The sequence below is a fragment of the Phyllobates terribilis genome, unplaced genomic scaffold, assembly GCF_046119375.1.
Source record: "Phyllobates terribilis strain yellow unplaced genomic scaffold, ASM4611937v1 Scaffold_11__3_contigs__length_659146591, whole genome shotgun sequence".
Classification (NCBI taxonomy): domain Eukaryota; kingdom Metazoa; phylum Chordata; class Amphibia; order Anura; family Dendrobatidae; genus Phyllobates; species Phyllobates terribilis.
The window spans coordinates 311,417,605-311,438,238 of record NW_027362771.1 but is presented as its reverse complement, the minus strand read 5'-3'; the positions used below and the strand labels follow the sequence as shown (position 1 = coordinate 311,438,238).

Here is a 20,634-nt window from a genome sequence, read left to right as displayed (position 1 = left end):
ACAACACAACTGATGGTCCCAACCCCATTTATAAGGCAAGAAATCCCACTTATTAAACCTGACAGGGCACACCTGTGAAGTGAAAACCATTTCCGGTGACTACCTCTTGAAGCTCATCAAGAGAATGCCAAGACTGAGCAAAGCAGTCATCAAAACAAAAGGTGGCTACTTTGAAGATCCTAGAATATAAGACATATTTTCAGTTGCTTCACACTTTTTTTGTTAAGTATATAATTCCACATGGGTTAATTCATAGTTTTGATGCCTTCAGTGTGAATGTACAATTTTCATAGTCATGAAAATACAGAAAAATCTTTAAATGAGGTGTGTCCAAACTTTTGGTCTGTACTGTAGATATTATACATGGGTTTTCTGTGATTCAATGCAAGTCAATGGGCGCGATTGGTCACAAATTAGTTGTGCTGCGGTTCATGCCGCAACGATAATCTGCAGCGGAAATTGCCACATCATGTGCACAGCACATGCGGATTATCATTGATAAGCATGGCAGACCTCTTACCAAGCGGTTTTAATGCGTTTCCGAGCATTAAAACCGCATCGTGTGCACTCAGCCTTACTGTTGCTCGTATTCATACTCATCTGAACTACTGCAAATCTCTACTAATCGGTCTCCCTCTCCCAATCACTCCTGAATGCAGCAGCCAGGATCATATTCTTTCAAACTGCTACACCAATGACTCTACCCTGTGCCAGTTGTTCCAATGGTTACCCATCCGCTACAGAGTCCAACATAAACTTATTTCCCTCATCTCATTCTATCACCCTACCCGTGCCCTCCATTCTGCTAATGACCTAAGACTAACATCCTCAATAATCCGAACCTCTCTCTCCCGTTTCCAAGACTTCTCGCGAGCTTCGCCAATTTTTTGTAATGCACTACCCAGGACAATTCGAATAATTGCCAATACCCACAGTTTTGAGCATGGCCTAAAACGCATTTCTTTACACTGGCCTATAGCCTTACCACACTTATCTAACCATCCCCGTTTTGAACAAATTTTTCTTCCAAATCAGGACCCTCATAGCGTCTGATCACACACCCTCCATGCACGTAATAGCTCTCTGTATCTGTACTTATACACATACTGGCTGGTAACCGGTTCATGCAGCGTTATATGAATACCCCCATTTATTATATTGATGGCCGGACCGCAAAATACAATCACTTTTTACCATTTACCTTTCGTGTCTCCCCTCATTCCTCATAGATTGTAAGCTTGTGAGCAGGGCTCTCATTCCTCCTGGTATCTATTGAATGTGTTTACTCTGTAATGCCTTTATTGTCTGTACATGTTCCCTCTGAAACGTAAAGTGCTGCGGAATATGTTGGCGATATAGAAATAAAAATTATTATTATCATCATTATACCAGCAATTTTTCAAGGAAATTTGCAAAACTTATTTTTTAGAGACCAATTTAGACTTGAGTTGACTTTGTTGGACTTACATATTGGAAACCCCCTAAAAGTGATAACATATTCAAAACTGCTGTAAGGTAGTTTATTAACCCTTTATGTACTGTAATGCAGCGGCTTGTGGCATTACTGTAATGGTCCAGGATGTGTTTTGGCTGACCATGTACCTCCCCCCTCAGGTGACTGGTCACATGACTGTGACATTGCACAGGGCCTGTGCACACAGTAGGTCTGATCACATGACTGTGACATCAGCACAGGTCCTGTGTGTGACGCGCCCCCTGGGCCATATTCTTTAGGGGAATATCCGGAGCCGGATCAGATGGGGGTTGTAGTCTTCCGAGTGGCTGTGACCCGGTCCGTGCCCAGGGTGTCAAACTCAGTTGTATGTGGCAGTCCTACAGATGTTATTAAGTTCTTAATGTCGACTACGCCACCCGTTGTATTGCGGTCACTATGGCCGCCGCTGCAGCAGGGTCCGCTGAGGCTGATGGTGTTGGTGCAGCTTTTGGTGGTATAACCCCCAACGGGTGGGGTATAGCCTCAGGGGGGGTCAGGTGCAGAGGATGGGGGTTGTGGTGGTGCAGCATAGGTGTTAAAGGAAGACAGAGTCGGGTTATGCAGTTTAGGGTATTTACTCACTGCTGATGTTCCGGTCACTCCAGCTTCAAGTGACCTCCCGAGCCGTGCTGCATCCACCAGGTCCTGGATCCAGCCAACCCCCAAGCGAGTCCGGAGCGTGACCCTGAGCTCTCCTTCTGTCCTTTCTCTGGCCGTCCCCATTAGTGATCCACCCAGGTCCAGCTCCCTCGGGCCTTCTGTTGGGAGACCCTTGGCCTTGGGTTCCCTGACCCTCCACGTGGTATGCCTTCGTGGTGGATGTGGTGGGTGGCCGTGGCAGACGCTGCCCACGGCCTCCGGTCTCTGGCTGGGGTGTGTTTTTGCCCCCACCAGCTTGGGTTCCGGTACCCTGATGCCGACTCTTCACCCGGGGATTGAATTTGGGGTCTCAGAGTCCTCTCTTCTGCTTCCCCCTCTGGGTCTCTCTTACTTTCTCCTCTCTCTCTCTCTGGGGCTTCTCTGCTCCTCTGACTTCTCTCTGCAAAGACTCACAGCCTGACTGACTGTGGCTGACTGACCCTGTTCTTTGATGGTGCCCACCTTATATACACCCTCTATGTGTGAGCTCAGGTGACCAGCACCCAATGAGCTCCTATCTTTACCCAGGCTGCTCCCCCTATCTGCCCCTACACTACTTGGGATGTACCACCCCCCTCCCACTCCAGCCAGGAACAGACTCGGTCGTACCTGCACATTTCTAAGTGGGAGTACCGTCGGCCTGTTCCTCGGAAATGGGATGTATGTAGTGCATGCAGCCTACCGAGCTCAGTTCCACACTCCATCCTTACCCGGGAGTGGAATATCACACCTCTGGGTTGAGGTGCAATACCCCTGTAGCAGCCGAATCCTCAGGGTGCTACATTCCCCCCTGGTAAATCACAGCACGTCCTCGGGCTGTAAGACATAAATAACACCAAAACATACAAATTTTTGCATAAACATATAAAACATATAAAGCATATAAAACATTATATATATATATTTCAATTTAAAACATTTCTCGTCGCCTCTGGCTCCTCCTCCGGTCACTGTGCAACGTGTGACCGGGTAAAGTGCGACAGTCTCTCTGGAAAACTGGTTTTCCTATAAAACCGGTAGGGGGCGCTTTAGGACGCGCAACTATATACAAGGATATGGCCGCTCTCAGTCCTCGGCCAGGTATTAGAGAGGAATGACCGCTCTCAGTCCTCGGTCAGTGGGATTTAGGGAAATACGGGTAACAGTTCACACATGCTGGTCCCAACGGGGACTATATTAGCAACAGCAACAGTTTCAGTTTCAGTTTCAGTTCACGGTTTCAGTTTACTGTGCCCCGACGGGCAACTATATACAGCTTCTGCTTCGCTGTCCTTAGCGACGGCGTCCTCCTGCTCTTGCTTTTTGGTTACCTTTGGCTCTAGTTTCAGACCCGTCCGGGTCCTCTTGTTCTTCCTCCTCACACCGCAGCTCTTCCTCCGTCAGGCGATGCACATGGAGGGCGTAGGGACCTTTGGCACACTTGTGCCGGGTGAAGGTGACCTCGGCCCCGATGTAAAGGTCACGACCTCTGTGTCCCTCCGGTAGGTGAGACTCAACGTCTCTTCTGGTCACAAAGACGTCGCCTAGGGTGTGGTGGTCTCGGATGAAGCCCCACCCATGCTGCAGGTTAAACTTTATCACAGTCCCGGTGGTGCGGGGACTATGCGCTGCACGGGGGTCTCTCCTGCTCCGGCTCTTCTGCTCGGCGCTCCTTATTTGGGCCTGTTGTTCCCGGACCCGCCTCTCTCTCCGCTCCCTCGCAAACTCCTCGAGCTGCTGTCGGCAGCACTCAGCACGCTCCGCTGCAGCTGCCCGGGTTTCTTGAGTGAACCCCATTAGATCTTCTCCGGTGGGGTCCCACTCAAATTGGGTCTCTTCAAGCGGGGGCGAGATCCTTATCACGGGCTTCGGAGCCGGAATCAGGGGTGCACACATGGCCCCAACCCTCCTCTGGTGCTCCAGTCCATAATATTCCTGGGGCCAGATGAAAGGCTGCCCGTCCGGCCACGTGTGCTGGGCAAACAAGTCCTCTCCCAGACGCGGCACCCTTGGTTTTACGGGCGCGGGCGCGGTGGTGGTGGCGCCCGGGTTACCCAGGCCTTGCGGCCAGGCCTGGGGCACCTGGAAGGTGAAGGGCACCGTTAGGACGGCGGCGCCCTGGGCTACCTGGCCTTGCGGCCAGGCCGGAGGCCCTGCGGAGGTAGGGGGCGCTGTTGGTGATGCGACGCCCGGGAATTCTAGGCCCTGCGACCAGGCTGGTGTTACTTCCTGTTTTGCCACGCTCGGGGTCGTTGCGCATGGCGTCACAGGGGTCGCGGCGGCGGCTTCCGGTTGGGGCCTAGTCTGCGTCGGTGACATGGCGTTTTCGGGCACAGCAGGGGGACTTTCGGGCTCTGCGACGGGGAGCTGGGGCAGGTAAGCGGTTTCCCGGTTTGGGGTATAGACGTCCCCTTTACCTGCCTCCATGCGTTCGGCTCCCTTCTCGGCGCCGTCTCCGGCCTTGGGTCCTCCCGCGCCATCCTCAGAGGCGGTCTGTCTCCTCATCTTGGCTGGCGTGCTCCGGGTCTTGGTTTGCTGGGCCATCTCTCGGCTCCACTCCGCCAATGTCTCTCGCTGTACCCGGGCCATCCTCCGTGCGAGGCCCTCCAGGGCAGTCTGTGCACACTCCCGGTCTCGGGGGAGCTGTGCGAGGACCTCCACTAGGCCTAGTGGGGTCGTGGTTTCCAGCAGGCTCCTGACCAACGGGTCGGTGCTGCTCTGCTCTTCTTCCAGCAGGCTCCTGGCCAGCGGGCCGGTGCTGCTCTGCTCTCCTTCCTCTGTCTCTAGCAGGCTCCTGGCCAACGGGCCGGTGCTGCTCTGCTTTCTCGCCATCTCCGGGTAAGCTCCTCCGCTACTCTTCTCCAGGCTTCTTGCCTCCGGGTGCGCTCGCTCTCGACTGCTCCAGGCGGCACCCATCTTTGTTCTCTCCTTTCGTCTCCTCCCACCTCGAGGGCCGTCCCGGGGCCACTTGGTGACTGTCAGCTCCAGGGGGAGTTCTTTCACGCTGACAGACACCTCTAGCATCACAGTCTCTGTTGGTGGGGGCGGTTTCCACTTTTGGCGCCATTTTCGGTCCTGGCCCACGATGGGAGGTGGCCTCTCGCCACCCTCTGGCACGCCCATAATGGCGTCCGCTCTTCCAAGGCGGGAAACCTTTGGAAATGGCGGGAATCGCTTCCCAGTGGCGGGAAACTCTGCAGATGGCGGGAAAAAGCTGTTAATGGCGGACAACCGGCGGGAATCGACTGGTGATGGGGTCCGATGGCGGGGACCCTCCGGAACCGGCAGGAGACTTCTTTTTGAGGTAAACTTGCACTTTTCTTCAGGCACGCAGTACCCGGGTGTTGCGGGCACGTAATCCTGCCGACTACGCCAAAGTTGACGCGCCCCCTGGGCCATATTCTTTAGGGGAATATCCGGAGCCGGATCAGATGGGGGTTGTAGTCTTCCGAGTGGCTGTGACCCGGTCCGTGCCCAGGGTGTCAAACTCAGTTGTATGTGGCAGTCCTACAGATGTTATTAAGTTCTTAATGTCGACTACGCCACCCGTTGTATTGCGGTCACTATGGCCGCCGCTGCAGCAGGGTCCGCTGAGGCTGATGGTGTTGGTGCAGCTTTTGGTGGTATAACCCCCAACGGGTGGGGTATAGCCTCAGGGGGTCAGGTGCAGAGGATGGGGGTTGTGGTGGTGCAGCATAGGTGTTAAAGGAAGACAGAGTCGGGTTATGCAGTTTAGGGTATTTACTCACTGCTGATGTTCCGGTCACTCCAGCTTCAAGTGACCTCCCGAGCCGTGCTGCATCCACCAGGTCCTGGATCCAGCCAACCCCCAAGCGAGTCCGGAGCGTGACCCTGAGCTCTCCTTCTGTCCTTTCTCTGGCCGTCCCCACTAGTGATCCACCCAGGTCCAGCTCCCTCGGGCCTTCTGTTGGGAGACCCTTGGCCTTGGGTTCCCTGACCCTCCACGTGGTATGCCTTCGTGGTGGATGTGGTGGGTGGCCGTGGCAGACGCTGCCCACGGCCTCCGGTCTCTGGCTGGGGTGTGTTTTTGCCCCCACCAGCTTGGGTTCCGGTACCCTGATGCCGACTCTTCACCCGGGGATTGAATTTGGGGTCTCAGAGTCCTCTCTTCTGCTTCCCCCTCTGGGTCTCTCTTACTTTCTCCTCTCTCTCTCTCTGGGGCTTCTCTGCTCCTCTGACTTCTCTCTGCAAAGACTCACAGCCTGACTGACTGTGGCTGACTGACCCTGTTCTTTGATGGTGCCCACCTTATATACACCCTCTATGTGTGAGCTCAGGTGACCAGCACCCAATGAGCTCCTATCTTTACCCAGGCTGCTCCCCCTATCTGCCCCTACACTACTTGGGATGTACCACCCCCCTCCCACTCCAGCCAGGAACAGACTCGGTCGTACCTACACATTTCTAAGTGGGAGTACCGTCGGCCTGTTCCTCGGAAATGGGATGTATGTAGTGCATGCAGCCTACCGAGCTCAGTTCCACACTCCATCCTTACCCGGGAGTGGAATATCACACCTCTGGGTTGAGGTGCAATACCCCTGTAGCAGCCGAATCCTCAGGGTGCTACATGTGTGCACTGGAAGATATATAAACCCTGGTAGTTTTGAGACAGGGTGTGTAAGGAGTGAGGCCTGTTCCCATGTGGGACACTGCTAGCCTGGAGAGGCTTAGTGAGGCCTAGTGAAGCCTGGTGAAGCCTGAAAGGCAGAGGCTGGATCCTTAGGTGTAAGCGATACCAGTAGCCTTGGAGGGCCAGAGGCTTGGAAGGCAAGAGTCCTGGAAGGAAAAGGCTGGATGTTAGGTGAGACAACATACCAGTAGCCTTTGAAGGAACGCAGGCTGGAGACCCCCATCTGGGAAGCCGTAAAGCCACAGTGGTGGCAGAACAAAACTGACTGAAACAGCTAAAACCCGGCAAAGGTAAAACACTGTATTATATGGACATTGCTATAAGTGACTTTGCTGGAGGCTGTAACTGGAGCCAAGTGGGCCTGTATGCCACTTGAAAGGCTCCTGGACATTATATGTAATATGTCGGCGAGCCACTGAGTTGGACTCGGTTATAGCAGTTATGAAGTAAAATAAGCTGCTGGTTTGTAAAATACTGGAAAACGTGGCTGGTGTGCTTTAATTGACCCGGTGCAGCGAGTATCCCCCAGCATGATGACTAGCGCTGCCTTACAGTACTTTTCAGGAATTAATGCAAAGTGGCATGACAGGAAAGAAAAATATTATTTTTACCACCTAAATGTTGGTAATTTCTGAACAGGCCGCTATAACCAGCAGACTCTAAAGCTGTTATTTAGCCGTGAATTGCCATGGCAACCATCAGGACTACACAATCATGATCTCGGGGTGCCGATGGGGTTAAAGATGGAGCCCGCATAGTCTGTTAACCATCTAGATGCTGTAGTCACTATTGATAGCAGCACCTAAAAGATTAAATGGTCATGGTCGGTGCACTGATCGTGGCTGATGCCGCAGGGAGCTAGCTATAGTGTACAGCTGACAGCTGCTGCATTTTCACCCGTCGGGGGATGCTATTCACTTTATATCTCAGGTCAGTTTTAAGTCGTATTTGTGGTCACTAATGGTTTAAACTAAAGGTATGCACATCATGGCGCTGTTATACTGATTTAATACATGCATTCAGTGAAAAAATCCACAGCCTAGTTGTCTTAAAATAATCATTAGAAGTTTTGGTCTCCGTGCATTGGGCCAAGACTGTGGGGTAGGGTCTTCGGTTGTGCCCTGTTCCCTTCGCTGCCTATGGTGTCTTTATCCTGTTACTTAAATATTGCGCCTGCGCCATCCTGGCCACGGGCAGCACTTGTGCAGATTGATCTTGTGGTGGGCTTCAGTAAAATGGCGCCGGTGGCGGCGTGTACACAGGTTGAGGTCTCGGCTTGTCATTGAGCTGAGATCTTAATCTGCACATGCACCGGCACCATTTTTCTCAAGACTGCCAGGAGATGAATCTGCACAAGTGCCACTTGCAGCTAGGACAGCACAGGCGCGAAATTTAAATAAGCAAAAGGAGAAAGACACCAGAGGCAGAGAAGGGACTGTGACAGAGCCGAAGACCCTACCCACAGGCCCGACCCCATGCACGGACACCAAAACCAAAAATGATGATTTTAATACAACCAAGATGCGGATTTCTTCACTGAATGTATGTATTAAATCAGTGTAACAGCGCCATTATGGGCATGCCTTTAGTTTAACATGCATAACTGTGATGACAGGTTCTTTTTAAAGGGAACTGGTCACCAGTTTTGTCCTACATGAACTAAAACTATCACCTTATGCAGCGCCTATGCTGAATTCCATAAATACTTATATATCCCCCTCACTCCCGCTGTAGACACCCCAAAAACCTTTTTAAATTCTCCTGCACTGCATCGTAATCTGGTTTGTCCGGTCCGATGGGCGAGATTTCGGGCCTCTTCATCCCTCCTCCCAGCTGCTGCTCGTCATCCTCCTTCTTTAATTGACAAGGAAGACGCCTCGCGTCATTCACACTGCCGGGCTAAATCTTGTGCCTGCACTCAGAAATCGTGGCTTGCACCTGTGCACTATGATTTCATCTACTGCGGGCACAGCCGAAAACATAAGTGTGCATGCGCTGGAAGTAGGGCAAAGGATAGTGCGCAGGCGCGAGTCACGATTTCTGTGCGCAGGCACAAGATTTTGCCTGGCAGGGAGGCGTCATCCACGTCAAGTAAAGAAGGAGGATGACGAGCAGCAGCCGGGGAGAGGGATGGAGAAGCCCCGAACCATGTCCATCGGATCACACTGACCGGATTACCATGCAGCGCGAATTTAAAAAAGTTTTTTGGGGGGTCTACAGGGGTTTAGCATAAATGGGTTTGATTTTCATCCAGAAAAGTAGGACAATTTTTTTCTCACTTGTCATCCGCGTGCAATCCGTTTTTTTCTAAGCAGCTATTAATCATAAACAGGACCATATACACTTTCCAATGCCACAGGAGTGTAACGTATCTTTAAAAATCAGATGCTGTACTGTGGCTCCATATGGCATCCTATTTTTTTCTCACATCCATCCAATTTCAGAGTGAAATTGCAGCATGTCATCATTTTTTTCACAGACAGATACAGTCAGTAAAAAAAAAAAAATGGTCATCAGCACTGCCACATTGGACAACATTGGTCAGTGCGCTAGCCGATAACAAAATTGAATAGCACTCATCCGATTTATATGGTGGTGTGAATGAGTCCTGAGAGGAAGTCTGACAACCAGGTGTAAGAAAAAAAACTAGATTGTAGTAGTAGCAGTTCAGACCCCAGACTTGGCTGGAGCACTTTTGATAACCAGGAAAATGAAGCAGAAAGGAAGGAGAGCTCAGCTGAAGTGGGCACGGAGCTCAGGAAGGCATAGGTGAGGGTTTGGGTTAATCCTGAGACAGCAAAGGAGAAGAGGAAGAGCTAAGGCAACGTGTAGGCTAGACTTCGATATGTTAGTGAAAAGGCTGAGCTTGTCATTCCTGGGCCCGGCTGAAAAAACCTGTGGGCAGAAGAAGGGAAGGTTTTCTGAAAGTATGGAGGGTCATTTTAGCATCACTTGGAAAGTGCTTGACAACTTGGTCACACTATATAAATCCATGAAACCATGGATTTATATAGTGTGACCGAAAGAATGGAAAAAAAATAAAAAATAAATATTATACTTACCGTACCTTCTGATGGCCCACGGTGTCCTTGTCCAGCTCACGGTAGATTTAAGGACCTGCCGACGTCAGCGCCATCACATGACTAAATGACGTCAGCGCAGGTCCTTCAGTCCACCGCGAGCTGCCGGAAAGCCAAGACAAGCACACCGGGGGCCATCAGAAGGTAAGTATAATATTTATTTTTTATTTTATTATTTTTTTTTACAGGTTCTATAGTACCCGGGTCCAGAGGAGAGTCTCCTCTTCTCCAGACTCGGGTACTATCCACACATTGGAACGCATGGATTCCGCATGTACAGATGCAGTGATGCGGATTCAATGCGTTTCAATGCAAGTCAATGGTGGCGAAAACGCCGTGCTTCCACAAAATAATTGGTAGTGCTGCGGATTTTTCCGCAATGATAATCCGCAGCGGAAATTTCCGCAGCATGTGTGGATTATCATTGGGGAACATGGCAGACCTTCTACCAAGCATTTTTTAAGAGTTTCTGCAGCGGAAAAAAGCATAGTGGGCACACAGCCTTACAAGAAATCTTCCTACACATATAACCACAATACCTGAAACGATTGTATAAATTGGTCAGTGAGCTGTGCATGTGCCACAGACCACAGACAGAACATGGACCCATCATAGGCAGTGTGCAAATACACTTGGCTGGTTTCCATGTAAACCAATGGTCTATGTGGGGGGAGGGAATAAATTTGAAACATGCACTACTTTGCTCTGTTTTACGGCTAGAATAATGCATGTGTGGCACCCCAGAGGGCCTGGTTGCCACAGTGGTATTGCTTCCCTCAAAAGAGGTAATACCATGTCTGGAAGCAAGCAGGGGCCCTTTTGGTCAGGTATACTACACATGCAACACTTTCCTGGTTCCAGGCCAGCAAGGGGAGTTCCTCCCCTTGGCAACTGGTATCTGGGGGCGGGGTTAGTTTAGTTCAGTGTCAGGGAGCTGAGATTAGGACATCAAGGAGCAAGGAGCCAGGGACTGGAGCTGGAGATAGCTCGTCCTGGCCAGTATACACAGAGTACCGGACACCGGAGTCCGAGGCTGTGGGGACTGCAAACCCAGCAGCAGATACCGCAGGGCAGGAGATTGCAGGTCTCCTGGCCCCATCAGAAGCCCGGAGGCTCAGCAGCACAAAGGGAACCAGCACCGCCACAGAGGAGCGAGGAATCCACAAAGCCCGAGTTGCCAGCCATACGGGTGAGCGCAGCATGTTACACTCAGGGAAGAACGGCAGGCTTACAACTCCACCTGGCCAGGGGGACTCTATGCTTCCTCCCAGACCGACCGGACCCTTATTACTAGCCAGTACTCCCGTTGGGGCCTGTATAATTGCCACGAGTAAAGACCCTGGGACTGCACGATCTGACTGTGTCATTACTGACTACCTGCACCATAACCACCATCAACTACACTCGCTGCCCTGGAGCTACACTCTTCCTGTGGGGAGTTACACTATCTTAGCTGCTATACCACCAGCTTCAGAGGACTGTTCCACAGCGGCGGGTCCTATTGACCGCATTCCACAGGTGGTGTAGTCGGACATTAAACACCTTTACACATAGACTACCCCTGGATTGACCGCCCTGGGTCACGGCCCGGGTCACCGCCACAGTGACTACAACCCCCAGCATCTACCGGCCCGGCTCCGGGTACCCCACGGCCCAGGGGGGGCGTCACATGCAATGAAAGGCAGCTCTGGCACTCATCTGCAACGCGGACGAGCACACAAAGCCAGTTACGCCCACAATATGAGGCCACGACTGGCCCAATTTTCAATACAGCTGTCTGAACGCGGCCTAAGAAAGAAGATGCACTGACCAAATTTTATTTCTGCTGCCACCTATATATGTTTAATCAAGTTCCAAGTAAAATACGATTTATTTTTACAAACTGAAAGGACTTCTTTCTTATAATCGTGTGCACTGTGTCCCTGAGTCATCTTCCAGTAGGCGACCATCGAGGCAGACATCTACAAAGGTCACCAGCGCATACACCCTGGGGAACCAGTGTCACTAGTTTTTAGGGTTGTAATACACCTCGGCCTGTGCGACCCTTACACAGATGCTAGGTACAACTGTGTGAATTCAATAACTATGTTATAAGAATCACTGCAAAAAAACATTTCCTTCTATATTCCTTATTTGTCAGCAGACATTATACAGGTGCCCTAATTCCATAATTAATAACATGGGTGGGGATCACAGCTGCCTACTCCCCAGGCATTGCATTTATCACACAAGAGTCATTCCATGTCAAGTGGACCAGTGGTCCCCACTCGACCTTCTCCGATTTTGCTGAAAATTTATAAGGATGTACATGTATGTTTGAAAAGAGGTTCTGTAAATTTTTAGGGCCAGATCTCAAATACATTGGGCACTGTTGACCTTTCACTGGAGGTTCCACCAAGCCTGCGGCTTCAGCTAAGAGGATTTTGCAAACTTTGGCACATAGCCATTAGAGTTCTATACTGGCTATGATGCTGAAATTTGGCATACTAGCTCAACTTTTGCTGCTAAACACGATAAAATTATTACCGGCTATGACAAAACAATATTTCAGCCACAATTTTGTGTCAAAGTAGCTTGTAAAACGCGTCGCAAAATTTATGCCAAACTTTGCCCATATATAACTCAAGACCAAAAACCAATAGTAACTGGTGCTTTGCCCTGTACACCAAACATCTACATGACTTTGCATTGCTGCAATATCACGGTCAAACCATATGTATTTGTGGAAATATTCACACCCAAGATGCCATTCAAGGTTTCCACTGGGAAAATAGTCAAGCTACAGTACACCCATTTGTAATTTACTTAAGGAGTTAAATGGTGAAGCTGCGCAGAACATCAGCTTGTGCATAATCAGTGATTGCTCACGACATGACACAGTTGCAGTCCACACTTTCTTAACAGTAATTGTGGAGTATCTCAAGACTCTCATCTATGGGATTCGTCATATCCACTACTTCAGCGATGGATCTGCAGCCCAGTACAAAAATTTTCTCAACTTGTGCCACCACAATGCTGATTTCAATATCAGCGCTGAATGGAATTTTTTTGGTACCAGTCATGGAAAGTCGCCCTGTGATGGGATTGGAAAGACAGCAAAGAGGTTGGCAGCTCGTGCCAGTCTTCAACGCCCAACTGAAAACCAAATACTGACCCCGGTGGATTTATTCAACTTTTGCAACGAGCAACTGCATGGAATCAAATTTTTTTTGTTCCAAAAGAAAAAATTGACGAAATACGGGTAGTTCAAGAGGAAAGGTTCAAAGATGGACATACAATTGCTGGAACAAGAGAAAATCACCAGTTTGTGCCAATTGATGACAAAAAGATTTGCATTTCAAGGGTGTCAAATGACCCATCATCTTTCATTGCCCATGTAGATAGATCTGTCAGATCAGAAATGCTTTTTGTGCCAATTGCAAACCTCCAGCCAGGGCAATACATTGCCTGCATTTACGATAGGAACTGGTGGATTGGAAATATTTCTGAAATTTCAGTCGACGACCATGATGCATTAATAAATTGTATGCATCCTCATGGACCAGCTAGCTTCTTTCACTGGCCTGTGAGAAATGATACATGCTGGATTCCCGAGCAGTCAATCATTGCAATAATTCCAGCACCAGCTGCAACAGCAATGGGCCGACAATACAGCTTCTCTAAACCGATTATGTTGCAAATTCCAGACCACTTAGACTGAACATTATGGCTTGGGAACAAACAAAAGATACCCAATATTAGGCTTGGGATCCTAGGCAAAGACACCCACCCTCAGGCTTCGGAACCTGCGATAAAGAGACCGCCCGCGGCTGGCCTTGCACGGCTATCGGCCATGGCTCCTAGGCGATGGGGCTGCCAATTCTCGAAAGACAGCATTATTACAATTCTTAGTAGGATTATAATACCAATTCTTAGGGAATTGGTTGTGGTATAACCACCATGGACCAACGCAAGGGTTTGAATAGTGCAGTTACCATTCTTTGCTTATTAATAAATAACACCATGTTCAGTGGCATTTTTCTTTTCTTAAACTGAGAGACTCCAAAAAAAAAAACAATGATCCTTGCAGAGAAAAATGTGCTCTTTCTAATGATATCAGAATTAATATATTTTAGGGGTACCCTTTTTGAGAAATTTGACCTAAAAATAGTTAAAATTCGTTTTTTTTTACGTTTTTCATCATATGTGGGTGTGAATATTTCCACAAATACATATGGTTTGACCGTGATATTGCAGCAATGCAAAGTCATGTAGATGTTTGGTGTACAGGGCAAAGCACCAGTTACTATTGGTTTTTGGTCTTGAGTTATATATGGACAATGTTTGGCATAAATTTTATGCGACGCGTTTTACAAGCTACTTTGACACAAAATTGCGGCCGAAATATTGTTTTGTCATAGCCGGTAATAATTTTATCGTGTTTAGCAGCAAAAGTTGAGCTAGTATGCTAAATTTCAGCATCATAGCCAGTATAGAACTCTAATGTCTATGTGCCAAAGTTTGCAAAATCCTCTTAGCTGAAGCCGCAGGCTTTGTGGAACCTCCAGTGAAAGGTCAACAGTGCCCAATGTATTTGAGATCTGGCCCTAAAAATTTACAGAACCTCTTTTCAAACATACATGTACATCCTTATAAATTTTCAACAAAAGCGGAGAAGGTCGAGTGGGGACGATTTTTAAAACTGGTCCACTTGATGTGGAATGACCCACAAATCAATTGCGTAAAGGGAATCTGTCATCAGATTTTGTTCCCTGATATGAGAGCAGCATAATGTAGAGACAGAGACCGTGATGTCCCTTTCTGGGCTGCTTGCTGTAGTTATAATAATCTGCTGATCAAACTGTGATTTTATCACTAGAGGACTAGTAAACCTGCTGCCACGTAGTCCTCCATATTCATGAGCTCTGTATAGCCCCATCCCCACCATTGACTGCACCTGTATAACCCAGTCTCCACCACAGCTTTCTGCCTATGCACAGTGTACATAGAAAGCTGCCAATCAGTGGTGTGGACAGGGTTATACAGAGCATAGCATTCAGAGAACTGCTAGAACTGCAGCAGATCCATAATTCTCCACATACAGGTGCATCTCACTAAATTAGAATATCATCAAAAAGTTACTTTATTTCAGTTCTTCAATACAAAAAGTGAGACTCATATATTATATAGAGTCATTACAAACAGAGTGATCTATTCCAAGTGTTTATATCTGTTAATGTTGATGATTATGGCTTACAGCCAATGAAAAAAAAAGTCATTATCTCAGTAAATTAAAATAATTAACAAAAAACACCTGCAAAGGTTTCATAAGCATTTTAAAAAGTCCCTTAGTCTGTTTCAGTAGGCTCCACAATCATGGGGAAGACTGCTGACTTGAGAGATGTCCAGAAGGCAGTCATTGACACACTCCACAAGGTCCCAGAGTTGCAATTTTCATTTGGAAATCAAGGTCCCAGAGTCTGGAGGAAGAGTGGAGAGGCCACAATCCAAGCTGCTTGAGGTCTAGTGTGATGGTTTGGGGAGCCATGTCATCTGCTGGTATAGGTCCACTGTGTTTTATCAAGACCAAAGTCAGCGCAACCGTCTACCAGGCAATTTTAGAGCACTTCATGCTTCCCTCTGCCAACAAACTTTTTGGAGATGGAAATTTCCTTCTCCAGCAGGACTTGGCACCTGTCCACACTGCCAAAAGTACCAATACCTGGTTTACAAACAACACTATCACTGTGCTTGATTGGCCAGCAAACTCGCCTGACCGTAACCACATAGAGAATCTATGGGGTATTGTCAAGAGGAAGATGAGAGACACCAGACCCAACAATGCAGACGAGCTGAAGGCTGCTATCAAAGTAACCTGGGCTTCCATAACACCTCAGCAGAGCCACAGGCTGATCGCCTCCATGCCACGCCGCATTGATGCAGTAATTGATGCAAAAGGAGCCTCGACCAAGTATTGAGTGCATTTACTGAACATACATTTCAGTAGACCAACATTTCGGATTTTAATATAATTTTTCAAGCTGTTATAAAGTATTCTAATTTACTGAGATAATGACTTTTGCGTTTTCATTGGCTGTAAGCCATAATCCTCAACATTAACAGAAATAAACACTTGAAATAGATCACTCTGTTTGTAATGATGCTATATAATATATGAGTTTCACTTTTTGTATTGAAGAACTGAAATAAATTAACTTTTTGATGATATTCTAATTTAGTGAGATGCACCTGTATGTATGCAATTCGCCCTACAGGGCAAAAAAAACCTTTTTATTATACTCACCTCACCTACTTATGCTTTTCCGGAGCACTGCAGTACTTTGATTTTCCCTCGACAGTGCAGAGATGAATGCCGGCGCAGGAGCATGAAGGGGGGCACTGTGTGGATGAGGTAGGGATGCATCATCCACATGAAGCACAGGAAGACGGTATCGAAAGAAGAAGGGAGGCATCGGACCAAGAGCAGCGATGCCTATTGGACTGGATCGCACTGTAAGGAAGTATAATAAAAGGTCTTTTTTTGCCTTGCAGGGTGAATTGGAGTAATATGTGCAGCGTTATAGAATTCTGTCAAATGGGGCAGAAAGGTAGTGGCCTTAGGTTATATCAGAAAATAACTTGACAGTTTCCCTTCAAGAAAAATGTATAAGTGTATGAAATGCTACTAATTGTACTCGAGTAACCATAGAAATGTCTGCCTTAAGGTGCATTCACACGACCGTGTGCTGTCCGATTTTTTTATTTATTTTTTTTATTTGAAAGCATTTGGACCCAGAAACATATGGAGTGTCATAAATCACGGATCTGAGAAAAAACGGGTAACATTTCCTATACTGATCTGATGTTGAGGCTCAGAATAGGACAAAATTGGGGTGGGGGGGGTCTGTGTGCTTTGCGCTAGAAAAAAACAGAGCACGCCAACATTGAGATCTGAAAACACTGAAGCAGCAAATTGTGAAAAACAAAAATTTGTGTCAGTCTCAAAACTTCTGGCCACGACTGTACTGACACGCCCCTAGTGCACTTCCAGCCTGATTTGCATATTGCTTTTACACTAGATTTCTCATTACTGGCACATCAGATCGCTACAAAAATCCTTGGGCCGCATGTGACAGGCACTGGCTGTAATGAATCAGCCAAGTATGTTTGATTCTGAGATGCTGCGACGTGTCAGAGAAAAACAATCTAAAGCCACCGGTGACCGAGAGCACGCTATAGACTATGGTCAGACAAGAGGGAGTTCGCCGGCTTCTCCCCACTCACTGACCTGCGGTGCGTGTTTCAGATCTGCAGCAGGTCAATTTGTCTTGGGAGTACGCAGAGTTTGGTGTGCGGATTTTCCCCATAGATTTACATTAGATGCTGCAAATCTGCAGCAAAAAAAAAACGCACCTCGTTAGTAGAGTGATTCTGCAGTGGAAACACATGTAATCCTAATATAGCAATAACGTGTCAAAGCCAAATATTAGGAAGTATCAGCTTTATTTACAGCATGACAGCCAGCCAGAGACAAACAACACGCTACAAAAATGCGAGAAAAACACAAGTAACCTACTATAAATAATAGGTGCAGAAATTCTGCAGCTTCAAAAACTCACCAAAGGCTCATCGTGGGAACATAGCCTTATAGAAACACGTCACCACTTCTGTATTTATCACCCACTCATGATTTTATCTTACAAATACTGATGTGAAACACTGACCAAATACTGAACGTGATCCCCTTCACACATCCGTATAAAACCAGGACCGGTGTCATCAGAGTTTTTCCGGTATGGATACAGAAAGAATGAAGTTACAGAGCTGATCCTATACGTAGCGGTGTCAGACACGGACGGCACACTGATGGTACACTGATGCCATCCGTGTGATGTACCTGTATTTCACAGACACATAGACTTGTATTGGCTTGTGTCATCTGTGCTGCCAGGAGAAAAACAGACATGTGAAGATCACCATAGGCTATAATGAGTACTCGTGGTGTCTGTGCATAATACGGACATTGAAAGAGGCCTGAGGGCAGAAAAGAAGGATCTGAAGAGCAAGGTGCTGGCAGGATCCTCTGCAGGGTGAGCACATGCACTGCCAGCCTCTGCCCCTCCTTCCAGTACTGACATCAGCTGCTCTGATCACCAGCACTCCATTAACCCGCCATGTCCCGGCCCAGCACTCCATTAACCCGCCATGTCCCGGCCCAGCACTCACCGTCCGCAGGTAGGCTGCTGTGCTCTGGACAGTGCGGCGCAGGGCGCACATCATGTCACCCAGAATCCTTCTCATGACCCGGCCTGGAGTGCTGAGGACCTTGGGTAAGGGAGCGTGTGCAAGTTACAGGAAGCACTGCCAGATCTGCCATATTGGGAGTGTGACAACGAGCTGCTGCTGTGGTAGCAACTCTCCATGGAGGGCTGACTCTGAGGATCCAATACAAGAGATGCGCTGTAAGGATAGCTGTGCGTCTCCACTAGTAATGGCTATTGGCAGACGCTCCCTAATGCGCAGTTCCTGAACAGGACAGCTGCAGGGTGGGGGTTGCACATTGTATTCAGGGTGGGGGGAGTGTACACTGTATGCAGGGTGGGGGGGGGGGGAGTGTACACTGTATGCAGGGTGGGGGGGAGTGTACACTGTATGCAGGGTGGGGGATGCACATTGTATTCAGGGTGGGGGGAGTGTACACTGTATGCAGGGGGGGGGGGGGAGTGTACACTGTATGCAGGGTGGGGGGGAGTGTACACTGTATGCAGGGTGGGGGATGCACATTGTATTCAGGGTGGGGTGGAGTGTACACTGTAAGCAGGGTGGGGGATGCACATTGTATTCAGGGTGGGGGGAGTGTACACTGTATGCAGGGTGGGGGGGGAGTGTACACTGTATGCAGGGTGGGGTGGGGGGTGCACACTGTATTCAGGGTGGGGGGTGCACACTGTATTCAGGGTGGGGGAAAGTGTACACTGTATTCAGGGTGGGGGGTGCACACTGTATTCAGGGTGGGGGGAAGTGTACACTGTAGGCAGGGTGGGGGGTGCACACTGTATTCAGGGTGGGGGAAAGTGTACACTGTATTCAGGGTGGGGGGGGAGTGTACACTGTATGCAGGGTGGGGTGGGGGTGCACACTGTATTCAGGGTGGGGGAAAGTGTACACTGTATTCAGGGTGGGGGGAAGTGTACACTGTAGGCAGGGTGGGGGGTGCACACTGTATTCAGGGTGGGGGGGAGTGTACACTGTAGGCAGGATGGGGGGTGCACACTGTATTCAGGGTGGGCCGAGTGTACACTGTATTCAGGGTGGGGGGGAAGTGTACACTGTATTCAGGGTGGGGGGTGCACACTGTATTCAGGGTGGGGGGGTGCACACTGTAGGCAGGGTGGGGGGGAGTGTACACTGTAGGCAGGGTGGGGGGAAGTGTACACTGTATTCAGGGTGGGGGGTGCACACTATTCAGGGTGGGGGGAAGTGTACACTGTAGGCAGGGTGGGGGGTGCACACTGTATTCAGAGTGGGCGGGAGTGTACACTGTAGGCAGGGTGGGGGGTGGACACTGTATTCAGGGTGGGGGGAGTGTACACTGTAGACGGGGTTGACACTGTATTCAGGGTGGGGGGGAGTGTACACTAGGCAGGGTGGGGGGTGCACAACTGTATTCAGGATGGAGGGAAGTGTACACTGTAGGCAGGGTGGGGGGTGCACACTGTATTCAGGGTGGGGGGAAGTGTACACTGTAGGCAGGGTGGGGGGTGCACACTGTATTCAGGGTGGGGGAAGAGTACCCTGTATTCAGGGTGGGGGGTGCACAGTGTATTCAGGGTGGGGGGGGGAGTGTACACTGTAGGCAGGGTGGGGGGTGGACACTGTATTCAGGGTGGGGGGGTGTACACTGTAGGCAGGGTGGGGGTGCACAACTGTATTCAGGGTGGGGAGAGGGTACACTAGGTAGGGTGGGGGGCAGTGTACACTGTAGGCAGGGTGGGGGGTGCACACTGTATTCAGGGTGAGGGGGAGTGTACACTGTAGGCAGGGTGGGGGGTGCACATTGTATTCAGGATGGGGGGAAGTGTACACTGTAGGCAGGGTGCACACTGTATTCAGGGTGTGGGGGGAGTGTACACTGTAGGCAGGGTGGGGGGTGGACACTGTATTCAGGGTGGGAGGGAGTGTACACTCCACCTAAGGTAGGCTGCAGTTCCTCCTGTGGCGGCTCAGGGCATCTGGGAGCCCCGAGACTTCAAATAGATTGAAGCAGGGGTTTCAAAACATTTTTTTATCACCTTTTTTGCTAATGAAAATTCATGAACCATGTAGGGGAAACTTATCCAACCCATCCTGGGGAAAGAACTCCACAAGTCCTTTGTCCATTTATTCACACAAGAGATGCATGTGGACTTGTCTCCCAATATATGAATGCATCTTTATTTTTATTTTACACAGAGTTGAGTCTAATCTGAGAGTCACAGGCACAGACTTCTCAACCCCAGTAGAACATAATTCCAAATCAAATGTTCCTTTTTGTTCTGGTGTATTCCGATGCACCCTTTCCCACCCAAAAAAGGGTATATGTTTCAAGGTTTATTATTGTTCTTGTCCTCCTACACCATATCAACATGGTTATCATGCGGGCCTCGCTCAAAATTTTTGGAGGGCCATCAGGTGGCCCTCACTCATAATTTTTTGAGGTCCAGCAGGTGGCCCTCATGCTAAATTTATTTTCAAGGCTACATATTTGATTTTAAAAAATAACACCATACAGTTTGCAGGTGGGAGCACAACAAACATGGTCATTTACAAGG

The 20,634-nt window shown here is 49.0% G+C and overlaps 1 protein-coding gene across 1 annotated transcript in view; it reads right to left on the bottom strand.

Annotated features, from left to right (window-relative positions):
- The window catches only part of LOC141166152 (transmembrane protein 53-like), a 44,282-nt gene extending 25,895 nt beyond the window's left edge, over positions 1-18,387 (bottom strand). The window contains exon 1 of the mRNA XM_073652557.1: positions 18,050-18,387. Coding sequence (XP_073508658.1) covers positions 18,050-18,124 — 75 coding nt within the window. The 5' untranslated portion in view covers positions 18,125-18,387. The remainder of the gene's footprint in view (positions 1-18,049) is intronic.
- Positions 18,388-20,634: the final 2,247 nt, after the last annotated feature.